At 37.6% G+C, this 17,473-nt stretch overlaps 1 protein-coding gene across 1 annotated transcript in view; it reads left to right on the plus strand.

Annotated features, from left to right (window-relative positions):
* Nucleotides 1-17,473, plus strand: part of Pkhd1l1 (PKHD1 like 1) — a 196,807-nt gene that overhangs the window by 124,885 nt on the left and 54,449 nt on the right. The window contains exons 49-56 of the mRNA XM_045144474.1: nucleotides 930-1,959; nucleotides 3,555-3,746; nucleotides 10,485-10,636; nucleotides 11,858-12,017; nucleotides 12,549-12,720; nucleotides 14,196-14,284; nucleotides 14,788-14,936; nucleotides 17,336-17,465. Coding sequence (XP_045000409.1) covers nucleotides 930-1,959; nucleotides 3,555-3,746; nucleotides 10,485-10,636; nucleotides 11,858-12,017; nucleotides 12,549-12,720; nucleotides 14,196-14,284; nucleotides 14,788-14,936; nucleotides 17,336-17,465 — 2,074 coding nt within the window. The remainder of the gene's footprint in view (nucleotides 1-929; nucleotides 1,960-3,554; nucleotides 3,747-10,484; nucleotides 10,637-11,857; nucleotides 12,018-12,548; nucleotides 12,721-14,195; nucleotides 14,285-14,787; nucleotides 14,937-17,335; nucleotides 17,466-17,473) is intronic.

Genomic DNA, 17,473 nt, shown 5'->3' on the forward strand with positions numbered 1-17,473 from the left:
CCATCCTGGGCACATCTAGACAGCATTGATAGTGACAGTCAATTGATAGCAACACCTCTACTTTGTGATGTTCTCCTCAGATACATTACACATGTGATACCTAAGACTTAAACTGAATGAATAAGGTTTCCAAGATTAATCTGCATATTAAATGATAGTAATGATTTTTGGATGGAGAATGAAAATTAACTGATGAGTCAATGTTTTATTTCCTTATCTCTGCTGGATTACATTAAATACACAGACATTCACACATATTAGCTTCCTCTATGTTGGTTATTATATCATAGACTTTGAGAACACACAGAACAGTGGTTAGAGCTCTAACCTGCCTGTGTGTTCTTAAAGTCAGAGCAACTTGGATTGACATGGGGCTTTGTGACTGTGAGCAAGGTACTCATTCCTTATAAAGTCAATTTCTTTATCATTAAGATGAAGTTGTTGATTTCTGACAGCTTCTTATGGTTACAATAAAGACTATGATCATGCATATAACACACTTAGCAAAGCACCTGATGCATGGAAAACACTGAGGAGTTTCTCTTACAACAATCATAGTAAAAGAAAAATGAAGACATATAAGAGGTCAGTAATTGAGAATGGTACAAAGCCAAAGTCAAAGAGAGGTTTGCACGTAGGGATTGATGGCACAGTGGTGAGAATAGTTATCTTCCAGTGCTGTGTGTGGTTATTTATTCATTTGCTCCACTCATTCATTCCCTTACTCATTCACCCATCTTCTACCAACTATTGTCTTTAATGCATTGTAAATAATATTGATTTGAGAGTAAAACAACACTTCTAAATAATAAATATGAATGCTATGGAGTCTACATATGTAAATATACTAATATCTCCATACAAAATTGATCCTGGAAAGCTCCGTGTCTATGCAGATTATCAAAAAGCTCTGATTTCTGATCTGATAGGTGTTCCATGCTGGCCAAGCTTTCCGTTTGGGACGATATCCAATACATTGGCACCTACTCGGAGATCTACAGTTCAAATCTTATGTAAGAGGCTGTGCAATTCATCAAACTTACAACAGAGCTGTTACTATCCATAACACACACCATCTTCTAGTGGAGAGGAATATTATCTATGATATCAAGGGGGGAGCATTTTTTATAGAAGATGGAATTGAACATGGCAATGTTCTGCAATATAACTTAGCAGTCTTTGTGCAACAGAGTACTGGTCTGCTGAATGATGATGTGACCCCAGCTGCATTTTGGGTAACCAATCCTAACAATACCATACGACACAATGCAGCTGCTGGTGGTACTCACTTTGGCTTTTGGTACAGAATGAATGACCACCCTGATGGACCATCCTATGACCGAAACATCTGCCAGAAAAGAATTCCTCTTGGAGAATTCTTTAACAATACTGTCCATTCTCAAGGATGGTTTGGAGTATGGATTTTTGAAGAATATTTCCCAGTGAAAAGAGGATCTTGTACTTCTACGGAGCCAGTCCCTGCAGTCTTCCATTCACTTACTGTCTGGAATTGTCAAAAGGGAGCTGAATGGGTCAATGGAGGGGCCCTGCAGTTCCACAACTTTGTGATGGTGAATAACTATGAGGCTGGAATTGAGGCCAAGAGGATCTTGGCTCCTTATGTTGGAGGATGGGGGGAAGCCAATGGAGCAATGATTAAAAATGCTAAAATTGTTGGTCATCTTGATGAACTAGGGATGGGATCTGCATTTTGCACATCAAAAGGCCTGGTTCTCCCATTCAGTCAAGGTCTGACCATATCATCTGTACGCTTTATGAATTTTGACCGTCATGGCTGTGTGGCTTTGGGAGTAACATCTATCACTGGAGTTTGTAACGACAGATGTGGAGGCTGGAGTGCAAAATTTGTTGACATCCAGTATTTCCACACTCCAAATAAGGCTGGCTTTCGATGGGAACATGAAGTGGTACTAATTGATATTGATGGCTCACTTACAGGTAATGTTGTTTCCCATACTGTGATAAAAATGCATTGTAACTATATTTAGGTTCACACGAAGTTGAATAGTTGAGGCTGATCCACTGTATAACAGATCATTACCCAACATAGAGCCTTGCTACTGACTTAAGAACTGTCAGCATAATGAAACTATTTTCTGGAAAAGCCCCAAAGGGTCAGTAGCAGTCCTTAAATAGATCATTTCTCTCTTACATTTGTACTTTGGTTTTGGTTAATGGTAACTTTTGAGCAGTATTTATACAGACACTGATCACAAAACTGGGCCATTTCAGTTTTAGGACTCCACCTTTATGTACAGTTAGTCTCGCAGGTAAGAAAGTGTACTTGTGACTTCCTGTAGTCTTGCCCCATGCTCACATAAATCCTATCTTCATTTTTTTTTTTCTGAATTATGCAGACAGTCGAGATACATACCTGCTAGGACACTTTCAAAGAGAAGTAAGAGACAAACCTGCCATTAACTCTTTCCTAATTTAAAGTCAAAGTCTGGATTTGTTTAAGAAATGTGTTAAACCTAGAAAAATTTCAAAATATGTTGTAGGGTATTTTTTAAATTTTATGTCAAACATATGCCACTTTTTTTGTATGCATTCATGAGCCCTAAAATTTAGTGTCTTTAGAAATTCTTAATAATAAATTTTCTAATCTAGATAGAAAACATATGTGGATGTGTACTTAGAAATTCTTTGTAAGAGCCAGTTGACACATAAACCCAGAGTTTCTTTTCTGTTTCAGTTTGTGTGTATGTGCTGTGTATGTGTTCATGAGTGTGAATGCAGGCATAGGCATGCTGCATGTGTGTGGAGGCCAGAGGACAACCTTCCATGTTCAACCCTAGCCTTTCACCTTGTTTGAGACAAGGTCTCTTGTTCACTGTGCTGTGCTCACTAAGCCTGCTGGCCCATGTGCTTCTGGGAAATTATCTTGTTTTGCCTCCTAGCCTGCTGTAGGTGTGTTGGATTTACAAGGAACCTACTCTGGTTTCTGGATTGATATGGGGCCTGGGGCTCCCTCAGGCTTGTGATGTCCTCAGCCCAAACCCACATATATTAATGACTAACTTCTAAAAAATGAAATAGCATTCTGCTCAATATTTAGATGCTCTGAATTCTCAACTGCAGCTGGTGAATTCTGTCTTCTATTCTCACTGTCATTTTTAAGAGAGTTCTTCTGTCTATATGAAATTCAGTGTAACTTGTATTGGCTTAATTAATTGTCTTAAGATTTAATGACAGTTTGCATTCCTTGGTCAAGAGCACAGAACATATGATCTAATTGCCTGGATTAGAATAATTCTGTGCATCCTTCACCAAGTTTCTTCCATCTCTGGCTGTGACTTTGAGGGAGTTTCAGGTCCAGTGTTTCAGGTACCTTCACCATAAGGTCCCTGGCAGAAGAGTCCACTGCAAAGCCAACATATGAGGCATCCTGGTCTCATGCATATATTAAAAAAAAAATCTCTACCAAGATATCTAGATTTTTATTGGGAATAGTATGGTCACAGTAAAACCTGTACAGCTTTAATAATTTTCTAATGTGAAGAAGGAATCATTCTGCATGTGTTTCTTTCCAGGGCATAAAGCACACACTGTCGTCCCACACAGCTCACTCCTCGACCCTTCCCATTGCACTCAGCAGGCTGAGTGGAGCATCGGATTTCCTGGATCTGTCTGTGATGCCTCAGTCAGCTTTCACCGGTTAGCATTCAACAAACCTTCCCCAGTATCTCTACTTGAAAAAGATGTGGTTCTCTCCGACTCTTTTGGTAAGTGGATTCAAATAATTAAAATAACTAGCTGAAACATTTTTCCTAAATGTTTGTCATTGTGTTCTTGTTATTTGATGTTTTTGACATGATAAAAAGTACATTTATGTAGGTCAGACTCCAGGAAGGAAATAACATACTCAAAGTGAGTGAAAAAAATTTATGGAACAGAATGATAGGTGTTGATCAAACAATTTCCAGAAAATACTATAACATAGAGAACAGGAAAGATGACATTGCACTTAGAGCAAGATGGTACAAATATAGCAGTGCTCCCCTCACTGAAGGCAATGTCTATTATGCTTGCTGAATGAGGAGCACTCACAAGGAGGTTAATAGCTACAATAGAAGCTACCACGAACCATTGATTTGCTGATTTGTAACAGTAAAGATATTATACCTTTAACCGGGCATGGTGGCACACGCCTTTAATCCCAGCACTTGGAAGGGAGAGGTAGGAGGATCACTGTGAGTTCAAGGCCACCCCAAGACTACATAGTGAATTCTAGGTCAGCTTGAGCTAGAGTGAGACCCTACAAAAACCCCCCACAAAACAAAAAAGTTAGCCAGGCATGGTGGTGCATGCCTTTAATCCCAGCACTCGGGAGGCAAAGGCTCTAAGACTACATAGTGAATTCCAGGTCAGCCTCAGCTAGACTGAGATCCGACCTCGATCAACCAAAATAATTATAATAATAAATAATTTAAAAATAAAATAAAGTAAAATAAAAATTTAAAGATATTATGCCTTACTACCAACTATGTTTTTTTTTTTTTTTTTTTTTTTTTTTTTTTTTTAGGTAGGGTCTCACTCTAGCCCAGGCTGACCTGGAACTCACTATGTAGTCTCAGTGTGGCCTCGAACTCACAGCGATCCTCCTACCTCTGCCTCCCAAGTGCTGGGATTAAAGGCATGCACCACCACGCCCAGCTCCCAGCTATGTTTGATATTATTACTTGTGCTAGTTTGAGCGTGAATGTGTCCCCAGAACCTCAAGGACTTTTGTTCAAGATTGACTTTGTAACTTGAATCTCCAACAGTCCAGCTGGAGGAGGAGATACAGGGGGTGGATCTGAGTCTAGCCCTAAGGTGTGTTCAGGGCTAGTTACAGTTCTGGTTGTTCTTGGTACTGGCTGTTCTGTGGTGCTGGCTGTTGGTGGTGTCTCTCTGCCTGGACCTGTAGAAGCAAACCAGCTTCTTCCATCACTGATGGTGTGTCCCCTGGAACTTGTAAGCCTGAAATAAACCCTTTCCTCCCATAAGATGTTTCTGGTCAGATATATGTCCAGCAATGTTAAAGTATTACAACATTATCCAACTAGGTTATATTAATTTACTGCCATTATTCATGATCCATATGGCATATTATCTACTCAAAAAGATCTTCCACATTATCTATTCAAAAAGAAACTTAAATGGAGCTGTAATAGCAATCCTGATTCTCAGACCTTTCACATCTTTGGTTGATGCACTAATCTCTATATTTTTGTCCTTCAAGTATGTGGAACTGCTTTAAGTTGATTATTCAGTTAGCTTTCTATTACTATTAAAAAAAAAAAAAACATGGGCTGGAGAGATGGCTTAGTGGTTAAGCGCTTGCCTGTGAAGCCTAAGGACCCCGGTTCGAGGCTCGGTTCCCCAGGTCCCACATTAGCCAGATGCACAAGGGGGCGCACACGTCTGGAGTTTGTTTGCAGAGGCTGGAAGCCCTGGCGCGCCCATTCTCTCTCTCTCCCTCTATCTGTCATTCTCTCTGTGTCTGTCGCTCTTAAATAAATAAATAAATAAACCAAAAAAAGTGCCTGGCACAGCATGATCAAAAAAACTAATGTTTAAAAAACAAAAAACATTATAATCAACTGATGTAGAGAAAGGTTTGCTTGGTTCACAGTTTTGGACTTTTCAGTCCATGATCAATGGAGCCAGTTGCTTTTGAGACTGTAGTAAGGAAGTACATCCTGGTGCAGAAGTATGCATGGTGGACCAACTTTACAACCACCTATGAGAACATGTTCTAAGTGACCCAAATATTTACCACTAAACAGTGCCATTATAAATTCTACTTCCAATAAAGCACTATGGACAACAAGATTTTAACACATGGGCAAAAGGACATTTTGGGTGCAAGAAATGGTAATTATTTTAGGGACTAGACCACATGGTTCCTAATATCCAATTATTCCTTCCCACCACATTTGTCCTAGCTCCATTAACCAGAGAACTAATGTTGAAATTCTTCTAGTTACTATATATGTCTATTTCCTATTAAATCTAACCTAGTCTACCCTAACTGGCTCAAATCTACAGATCTATCATTTTGTCATTCCATCCACACATTTATCCCTGTGTATAGAAATCACTGATCTTCGGCTTATAATGGGTTTATATACTGATAAACTTGTCACAAGTTGAAACTATCAAAAGTTGCAATTTCATTGAATGTACCTAACATACTAAACATGGTAGCTTAATATAGCCTACTTTGTTCATGGTCACAATACTTATATTAGTCTCCAATTTGGAAAATCATTTAACACAATGCCCATTTTATAATATCTCATGTAATTAGTTGGATCAGTTATTATTACACATGATTGTAAAACCCAAAACTGTATTAAGTGAATCATCACAAATTGTTAACCATTATAGGTTAATTATCTCTCTATGATAAATGAATGTTCACATACATGTTTCAGTTTGGCAGATTCTACAAAATAGAAGAAGTATGTATGAATTAATAACTTACTAAAAAATTCTTTATATAATTATCAGATGTTATTATCTACATTTTCTGGGCAAACCTTAATGATCTAGCTTGTTGCAACAGTATGTAAATCTGTTATCCCCAAAGTCTAACTTAAATATATAATAGGGGGCTAGAGTGATGGCTTAGTGGTTAAGCACTTGCCTGTGAAGCCTAAGGACCCTGGTTTGAGGCTTGATTCCCCAGGACCCATGTTAGCCAGATGCACAAGGGGGCACATGCATCTGGCGTTCGTTTGCAGTGGCTGGAGGCCCTGGCATGCCCATTCTCTCTCTCTCTTTCTCTCTCCCTGCCTGTTTATCCCTCTGTCACTTTCAAATAAATAAATAAATAAAAATTTAAAAAAAGAAATGATCTACTTTAAAAAACTAAATAAAAATAAATATATAATAGGGAATCTTAAGTATAGAAAGAAATATTATCAACAAAATCAAGTATACTTATTTTCCTCTCATAGTATCAATATTTACCATTAATCTACAATAAGTTGCAAATATCTCCATAATGTTACTTTAAAATGCTTAATATTCATCTTCAATATTAATGTCCAGCATGAAGCAAAGTTTTACCCTTCAAGCCTATGGTACAGACAGCATAATTTTAAGCTAGCACTTATGAACATTTTCTTTTGAATAAAATCACCAAAACATCAAAAATATATAAAGTTATTTCATTGGATATATAATTTAGTGCTTCCCATTACTGCATTATAAAATAGCTTCCTATGATAAAATTTTCAGTCATTTCTTCAAATACTCTATGACATAGCTGCATGAAGACTGATAATAAATAGTGTTTTACAGATCATGATTTAAAATATATATTTATGGCTGGAGAGATGGCTCAGAGGGTAAAGGCTCTTGCTTGCAAGGCCTGTCAGCCCAGGTTTGATTCCCCAGTACCCACATAAAACCAGATGCACATGGTGGTATATGCATTTGAAATTCTGTTTATAGTAGCCCTGGTACCCATTCTCATTCTCTCTCTCCCTGCAAAAAAAAAAATAATAAAATAGTTTAAAATAAAATATACATTTATAGTGAAATAATAGTTGTAAAAATTCTTACATAAATTATTTTAATATATAGCATGATAAAGTATATATGCCTTGATTAATTTAAACAGCAATGTTTATCGAGTTTTTGTTGTTGTTAATGGTAGTGGTCACAGTTATTAGAAGGAGTTTTACTCATTTGTCATGATTTTTGGCTTTTCTCTCTCCTTCTCTCTCTCTCTTTCTTTGCTTGCAACTAAATAAATAAATAACATTTTTAAAAAATTAAAAATAAAATTGGAAATAAGGGGTTGGATAAGATTACATGCCTTGCAAGCATGAGGATCTGAATTTGGTCCTCAACACTTGCATTAAAAAATCATGAATGGCCATATATACTAAGGGGTGAGAGGGTAGAGACCAGACGATTGCTAGGCCTTACTGGTGAGCTAGTCTAGCAAATACAAGCAAACAGTAAACTCCAGATTTGGTGAGAGGTACTGTCTTAAGGAAATGAGACAGAAGAAAGATAAAGGAGGACATCTGTCATTTCTCTCTGGCCTCTGCACACATGCACACAGGTGTGTACATCCATGCACATACCTTCATACACACATATCACATACTAGGCACACATTAAAGAATGGAAATTGTGTTTTTAATAGTTTCACATATCTTCAAATATATTTTTATTAAGCCATCTCATATATGGCAATACATACCTGTGTAAATATATGCATAAAATTAGAACAGGTGGCAAATCATTTTATGTGGTGGCTTGATTCAGGTGTCCCCCATAAACTTATGTGTCCCGAATGCTAGGAACCTAGCTGGTGGTAATTTGGAAATTGGAATCTCCTGGAGATGATGTATTGATGGGGACAGGCTTATGGGTATTATAATCAGCTTCCCCTTGCCAGTGTTTGGCACATTCTATTGCTATTGTTGTCTACCTGATGTTGGCCTGGAAGTGATGTCTACCCTTTGCTCATGCTATTGTTTTCCCTTGCCATCAGGGAGCTTCTTTTGGTTGGGATCTTTGTATAACTCAAAACTGACCACAACAGTAAAATTGGTACTGAGAAGTGGGGTTGTAGAAACCTGCCTGTGTGGCTTTTTGCCTTTTGGGATTGACTTGAGAGAAGAATGTGGAAGGATTTGAAACCATGATCCAACAGACACCTTGCAGTGCTATAAAGACAGCTTGATGGACCATTCTGGTCAGAGTTGAAAGACCTTATGAGGGGAGAAAAGAGCTTTGTTGGGACTGGGTTAAAGGCAATTTGTGTGAGAGGCTTGCTGTTATGCATATGTCCCAAGAACTTGTGCAGGGTTGTATTGCTTAGGATATAGCACAGGAAGAAATGAAATCTTTAGGCTGAAACTGCTACCTGTTCAGCTGAAACTCTTTAGGAGACTACAACCATTTAGACAGGGATAGCTGATCTACATTGGGACAACACGAATAATGCGGACTCTTTTGAAAGACCTGAATGCTGAAAGAGCATCCTTTTCTTCAAAGTTTGCTCTATTCCCCCCCCCCCCGCCCAGATTAACAAGTTGGTAGCCCAGCTGGTACTATACACTTGGCATATAATGAATGCAGCAGGAAAGGGAGGGTCATTTAATTTGCAATATGGTTTTGATTTTTGGAAATGGTTATGGGCAGTGTGAAGGAGGCTTGTGAGATTACCTGTGTGGAAGCCTGATGGAGCCATGTGCATGAACGGTGGTTTGCAGTAGATACCCAATGGAGGTGCTAGAACTATGAGATGACTGCCAAGGAGAGCTGCCAGAACTGTATGAAGTTTTCCAGTATTTTGAGTACCCTAACTATGGGAGTAGAATTAGAATTCCAGAGACTTGTCACTGGTTAGAATTTTATCAGACCTGGAGGCTTGTTACTGCTTAGTGTTGTTGGACTTGACGCTACAGTTTGATGTTTGCCTTGTTTGTTTTAAATCCTGTATTGGTTGAATATTTCTTTGCTATGCCCAAGGCCATATTTTGCCATGTAAATGCTTATTCTGTGCAATTATTATTATTATTTTGCATCATGGCTCAGTTAAAAGATATTGGACCATGGGGATGTTTGAACATCATTGGGATTTACAAAAATTGTGGGGACTTTTAAAATTGGACTGAATTCATTGAATTTTACATCATGTATAGTTATCAGTTTATGGGTGCCAGTGGTAGAATGTGGCGTTTGTGTTAGGTTCCCCGGCTGGTGGCAATTTGGGAATTGGAGCCACCTAGAGGCGACATATGTTGGGAGCAGTCGTGCTAGTTATGGCCAGCTTATCCGTGCTTGTGTTTGGCAGTCTCTTCTGCTGTGGCTGTCCATCTGACATTGGTCAGGAAGTTTTATGCACCCTGTGCTCATGCCATTAGTTTCTCCTGCCATCCTCAAGAGCTTCCCATTGAGTCTGTAAGCCAAAATAAACTCTTTCCCCACACAAGCTGCTCTTGGTCAGGTGTTTTCCGACAGCAATGTGAAGCTAACTGTAACATCTTAAAATACTTAATGTTCTCATTAAAATGGCTTCAAAGAGTTTATATTTCAAAAATGCTTAAACACAGCATGAACAAGCTCCAATGTGTACAGTTAGAAATGATTAGGAAAAGTACAAATAACTAAGAAAAATTAAAAAAAAATAGTATTAGTAATGAAATTTTCATTGATTTATAATTTATATATAATGGCCACCACATTTTAATTGTACCTCTTTGTAAGGAATGAGGTCTCCAATTCAATTCCTAATGCAATGTGAGAAGGCACTGATTTCTTGTTCCAGTTAAGTGTAACATTAAACACTTGAAGCTTTCAGTTAAATAAGGCCTTTTGAACTTAATGGAATCTCTCTTTAGAGACCTCCATAGACTAAACCAGCATTTTATGTTTCACTTGTTCCTAAGAGGAGGAGTTTCATGAAGGTAGAGCTCACTGTAACTCACTCATTTTATGTTCTTCCACAGGTACCAGTGTTGTTCCCTTTCAGAAGAAACGACTGACACATAAGTCTGGATGGATGGCTCTGATTCCGAATGCAAACCACATCAACTGGTATTTTAAAGATGCAGATCACTTAACCAACATATCATATACCTCAACATTCTATGGATTTAAGGTAACAAAAGGACTATAAAGTTAACAGCCTGTCACTTATAATAGCATAGCAGCTTGTATGGTTGTCCTGACCCATTGTTAAACCCCAAATGCCCTTGCTTCACACATTGTCTTGTTAAAGTCCTATGTACTCTTCATGGCCTATTCTCAATCTAAGAAGCCCTGAAAGCTTCATGTGAATCAGAGTAAGCAACCTTTCTGTCTTACTTCCACAATACTCTTTCTGCCTTTGTCACAATAATTTTCATACCTTCTGTGTTTGTCATTCTCAGGCACTACTTAAGGGCTTATTGTTTGTACCATGAACTAAATCAAACATGCAGAAAATCATTTATGAAGTTCAATATTTGGGGCTGGAGAGATGGCTCACTGGTTAAGGTATTTGCCTGCAAAGCCAAGTAATCTGGGTTCAGTTCCTCTGTACTCACATAAAGCCAGATGCACAAAGTGGCACATGCATCTGGAATTTATTTTCAGTGGCAAGAAGTCCTGGTACACCCATTCCCCTCCATCTCTCCTTCTGCTTGCAAATAAATGAATAACATATTTTTAAAGTACAATATTTGTGTGTTCACCTGATACTAAGAGTCTCTGAATATTTGTTATCTTTAAAAATAAACAAAAGTTTGTAGATGAAGTTGAAGGCCTGTGTGGTTTACCCTGGTCCTGTCTATTCTCCACTAGTTGTAAGCAGACTCCTGATTAGCATGGTTTCCTCCTCTGTATGTTCTTCTACCTATACCACATATTTGCACAGCCCTGAGCCCTGGTAGCATTATTTTAAATACTTCAATTATTGTCGAAATAAATACTCCTTAACTACATATATGTATATACACTTACTTACATATTCAAATTTGTGTTATGTGGGGGCTATGGAAAAGACAAAGTATGGGCAGGAGGGTAAGGGATGGATAGGGATAAGGAGGAAGATGTGTGTGTGTGTGTGTGTGTGTGTGTGTGTGTGTGTGTGTGTGTGTATGTATGTATGTATTCGTATGTATGTATGAGAGAGAGAGAGAAAGAGTCCTTTCTTTGCCTTAATGCTAGAACTAGCATTAGTGACATACTCATTTAGAATGCTAAGTGAAATATGATTGCAAAATGAAAAGTAAACTGCAACTAAATATTTTGTTATAGTATACTATTGTAATCAAAATTAACCTATAATATGTAGCAATTCACATATAAATCATATTACATTTTCCTGCAAACATTTCAGGAAGAAGACTATGTAATTATATCACATAACTTCACTAAGAATCCTGACATGTTTAATGTTATTGATATGAGGAACGGTTCTTCAAATCCCTTGAACTGGAATACTAGCAAGAATGGAGACTGGCATCTTGAAGCCAACACTAGTACCCTCTATTACCTGGGTCTGTATTGGTTAGACAGAAGACATTGTTTTAACCAATGTTTGGTCTGAAGATGAGAAAAATTTCTTAGTAGTCAAATGTGCTCTAGTTATGTCTGTTAACAGAACTTGATTAATATTTGTGGAATGAGAAGACTAGATATTAAATTTTTGCTGGAAAAAAGCCTCAAGGTGAAGAATTTACATTTAATTTTTGGAGATAACAGTTACATACACAAGATTCTGATAATTTTATTTCATAGACTGAGATGAAATTAATATAACAGAAGCTGTCATATTTATTTCTATTATTCAATTATTTTTGATAGATAAAAGTATGTAGCAATAAATTTAAATTAAATTATAAAGCATTCATTTTTGTGAAGTTTTTTTTTTTTACTGACTACTTCCTAGTAAGATATATATCTTTAAAGTTTTTCGATACTGTCTCTATTTCTTTCTAAATAATATTTTCCAAAATACTATGATTTTTGTTTACATTTAAGTACTGTAATCATTATTTTAATTTCAAGTGCACTTACTTTGCTCCTAGTGTCAGGAAGAAGTGACCTTCATCAAAGCCAGCCCACTTCTGGGGTCCTGGATCCTGATGTGAAAGATGTTGTCATTAATTTCCAAGCTTACTGCTGTATTCTTCAAGACTGCTTTCCTGTACATCCGCCATCAAGAAAACCAGTCCCCCAGAAGCGACCAGCCACTTACAAGTATGTAGGCCTTTTTAGATACCCTTTGATACTTCTTACATAGTCTTGTTCATGTGACACTCCTGGGTGAGAGAATGCCTTCTGTGCAATGCCTTGTAGTTCGCAAATATATCCATATTCATCTTTGCTTGACATTATAATAGTCCTGCATGAGAAAATGGAGAAATTTCAGAAAAATAAAGTGTGAGAGTTACCACTGGCAATATCACACTTACGAAAAGTTAGATTCAGATATTAGGCATGACCTAGCTCCGTTATTATATAGGTAAAACCAAGTAAACATGAGCTGTCTGGGTCCACAGTTATCTTAGCAGATTCTGTCACTTTCTCCACCTGTCACCATCAGACTCATAAGACAGCTTATTTAATTTTATTTCAAAAAAATTGTATTCTTCTGGGTTAAAACAATTTTTTTCTTTGTAATATAAAGATGAAACATGATTGTCTAATAAAATATTAGATGCATCTTGCCAAACTGTATGTTAATCCTTTTGTATAATTCCAGAATTAGTATAATAATGGTTTTAAAATGTTTATTACATTAGAAAAATCTCTGATTAGAAACATCTTCCACTTGGAAAATATCATTGATTATTTATAATTATATCCTTGGAAATTATTTTAATTAAGAAGTAGTTTCTAGGCCAGGAGAGATGGCTTGTGAGGCTTAAGATTCCAGGTTTGATTCCCCAGTGCTCATATAAGCCAGATGCACAAAGTGGTGCATGCATCTGGAGTTCATTTGCAGTGGATAGAAAGCCTTGGTGTGCCCATTCCCCTCCGCCACTTATTTGTTGTTGTTGTTGGGTTTTTTTGCCTCTTTCTTTCTTAAATAAATAAGTAAAAGAAGTAGTTTCTAGAAGGCATGGTGTTGCCCCAATGTACTTCCATATTTATTTTCATTTGCCATAGTCTTCATTCCAAATGCAGACCTGCCACCTCCACTTCCCACCATGCCATTGTCCAGGGGCATCACCTCATTGATTTATTCTTGTCAATTCAGAAACCATTCCTCTTACTCCTCCCTTCATAAAGTCTATCCAACTATATCCTTCACCACTTTTCCCATAAAATATCACCATGTGTGTGGTAGAACATGTCTTTAAATGAGTAAAGTATTCATTGTTTTTACATCTTCCTACCATTGGATTCCTTTTTAGAAAATAGAATAATTTATATTATAGCCAAAGTTAGCATCTAACACAAATACAAATCACTGGGAGAAAATGTGATTTAACTTGTGAAAAGGAAACATTTTGATCAATAAAAGATTTTGATCAAATCTACATATGTAGTCTGTGTGTTATATTAATACTAATAATCACACATATTAGCTTGTCTAGTTCGTGAAATCATACACCATTTAACTCACATTGTATTGCTCCCAAAATACCTAGCATAATGCTAGGCACCAGGGAGGTGTTCCCTTAGTATGTATACAGAATATTTAATAGAAATGTAACTTCTCATTTCAGTTTATGGTCAAATGATTCTTTTTGGCAATCATCTCGAGAAAACAACTATACTGTGCCCTACCCAGGAGCCAATGTGGTCATTCCTGAAGGTAAACATGCAAATATCAATAGGTAAATTGCTTCTGTTTCTGTAACATTAATACTATGACAGGACAGGTGCCCCCATAGTTAGGTTTAGCCTTTAAGCATCACAACTTGGAGAAGGAGCAACTGTTGAAGATATAGGCTCTATTATGGTTTCCCAGGTATTAAATGAATATTTGTGTGTTATGTGTTGTTTTAACCTCTTAATAATAATTAGATGTGTGTGGTGCCAAGTGTCTGTAGGCCCAGATATCAGGAAGCTGAGAAAGGGAGATTCTTTAAGCCTAGGAGTCCAAGGAGGACTTGGGCAATATCACAAAATTATGTCTCAAAACAAAGGAGAATAACAACAACAACAAAACACACACACACACACAAGCACATTTTCTGGGAGAGACAGGAATGAGTCATTATGTGGAAAGATTTAACATGAACTTCAAAACGAAGGCTCACTGGTAAAATTGTGAATGTTTTATGATATCACATGATGCTTCTAATTCTTTTATAGGAGCATGGATTGTAGCTGACACAGACATGCCACCAATGGAAAGGCTCATTATTTGGGGAGTACTAGAACTGGAAGATAAATCCAGTGTGGGAGCTTCAGGGCCTTCTTACAGAAAAGTTGTTTTAAATGCTACCTACATATCAATACAGGTAAGAAGAAGGTCTTGTCATTTATGTCATTAATCTTACTAACCAATCTCTGAAATATAAATTTATAGGAATAGCAACAAGAAAGCATTCAATGGGTATAGATTAAACACAGAGAGAGAGACACAGAGAGAAAGACAGAGAGAGAGAGAAAGAGAGAGAGAGAGAGGGAGCTGCTCTGGCCCAGGGAGTGCTAGCATCAGATATATCCAGTATACTTTGGCCTTCATTAAACTGTGGACTTAGCCGGGCATGGTGGCACATGCCTTTAATCCCAGTACTGGGGGGGGGGCAGGGGTAGGAGGGTCACTGTGAATTCAAAGCCACTCTGAGAATACCGAGTGAGTTCCAGGTCAGCCTGAGCTAGAGTGAGGCCCTACCTCAAAAAACCAAAAGAAAACAAATTGTGGACTCAACACATCTTAAGGGATAATTATCAAGATATTCTTGAGTGTAAGGTCTTTCCATTTCAAGTCTACTTAAAATATTTGAAGTGTTATTATATAAAGCTAAACTATGGGTTTGCACCTTCTGAGAGGGAATCCCTAGTAATTTGGGGGTAACAAATGAATTTATTCTGGGGCTGAACAGATGGCTTAATGGTTAAGGCATTTACCTAAGAAGCCAATGGACCCAGATTCAATTCCCCAGGACCCACGTAAGCCAGATGCACAAGTTGGTGCATGTGTCTGGAGTTTACAGCAGCTGAAGACCCTGGCATGCCCATGCTCTTTCTCTATCTGCCTCTTTCTTTCTGAAATAAATAAAATAACTTAAAAAATATTGCTACTTATAAAAAAAGAATTCAAATAATATTTGTTACAAAGAAATATACATGGAATTGTGAAAGCAAGAGTAAACTAATAAAATGCTTCAATTATTGGAAACAGTTTCCTCATCCTATCTTCAACCTCAGTTGGTTTTCAACATGTAACAGTTTAATAAGCTTCATTATTCTATGTCCCTGCATTTTTAGTCTTGAAAAACTTGATGGACTAAAAAGCTATTAAGCACTATTTTTCAAAGCATTTCATAGCTTTTTGTAAAAATGAAGGGATAAAATGAAGAACTGTGTTGCTTTAAGCAGTGGAGTATTTTGTTCAGATATGTAGGCTGTGAAGGTAAATCAAAGAAATAATTGTCAGCTGTGTAACTCAGGTTAAGTTATTTCACCTCTTTCATGTCTGCATCAGTTTCCTCACCTATGAAATTAGAATAAGTCTGTAGCCACACCATGCATATTAGTTCATGGGTTTCAATTTAAGGTTAAACTATGTCATTTATATATGCAAAGCCTTATATCTTTGGCCTGACGTAGAATTAGCAAGAATTTAACAATCACTATCGTTGTTATCAATGATGGCTCATGAAAGGAAAAACTTTGAAGTTTGATGTGATGAGTATATTTTCTTTTATTTTTTTATTTTTATTTTTTAAATTTATTTATTTGAGAGTGACAGACACAGAGAGAAAGACAGATAGAGGGAGAGGGAGAGAATGGGCGTGCCACGACTTCCAGCCACTGTAAACAAACTCCAGATGCATGCACCCCCTTGTGCATCTGGCTAACGTGGGACCTGGGGAACCCAGCCTCAAACCGGGGTCCTTAGACTTCACAGGCAAGTGCTGAACCGCTAAGCCACCTCTCCAGCCCGTATATTTTCAATATGGCAAATGACATGCAAGTACAGTGTGGTCTGCTCAAGAACCACTAGTTTAGCACTTAGGAGCTCTTAGATTTAGGTCCATTTCTGACAATAAGTAGATATTAAACTTGACCTTAGAAAAAGCATTTGGACTGCCTATCCCAAGGTGAATGATTTAAAATCACTCCCAGGGCTGAAGAGATGGCCTAGCGGTTAAGCGCTTGCCTGTGATACCTAAGGACCCCGGTTCAAGGCTCGGTTCCCCAGGTCCCATGTTAGCCAGATGCACAAGGGGGCGCACGCATCTGGAGTTCGTTTGCAGTGGCTGGAAGCCCTGGCGTGCCCATTCCCTTTCTATCTGTGTCTTTCTCTCCCTCTCTCTCTGTCACTCTCAAATAAAGAAATAAAAATGACCAAAAAAATATTAAAAAAAAAAAACAGTCCCAGTTACAAGACTTACATAACAAAATGCCTTCATTTTTACTAGGAAAAGCTTCCAATAACTTCTCAAATCGTTTTTTTTTTTTGTTTTTGCGATTGGTTTTTCGAGGTAGGGTCTCACTCTGGTCCAGGCTGACCTGGAATTAACTCTGTAGTCCCAGGGTGACCTTGAACTCATGGCGATCCTCCTACCTTTGCCTTTGTGCTGGGATTAAAGGTGTGCGCCACCACACCCAGCATTCAATTCCTTTTTGATGGGTGAAAATGTTTGTGCTAATTTTTTTTAAGTACTGACAATTTTCTTCTTTGCTACAGGGAGGTAGATTAATTGGAGGCTGGGAAGATAACCCTTTTAAAGGAGAATTACAGATTGTTCTTACAGGAAACCATTCTACCCCAGAATGGGCTCTTCCAGAAGGACCAAATCAAGGGGCAAAGGTCATAGGTATGTGC

Source organism: Jaculus jaculus, chromosome 2 (genome assembly GCF_020740685.1).
Source record: "Jaculus jaculus isolate mJacJac1 chromosome 2, mJacJac1.mat.Y.cur, whole genome shotgun sequence".
NCBI lineage: Eukaryota > Metazoa > Chordata > Mammalia > Rodentia > Dipodidae > Jaculus > Jaculus jaculus.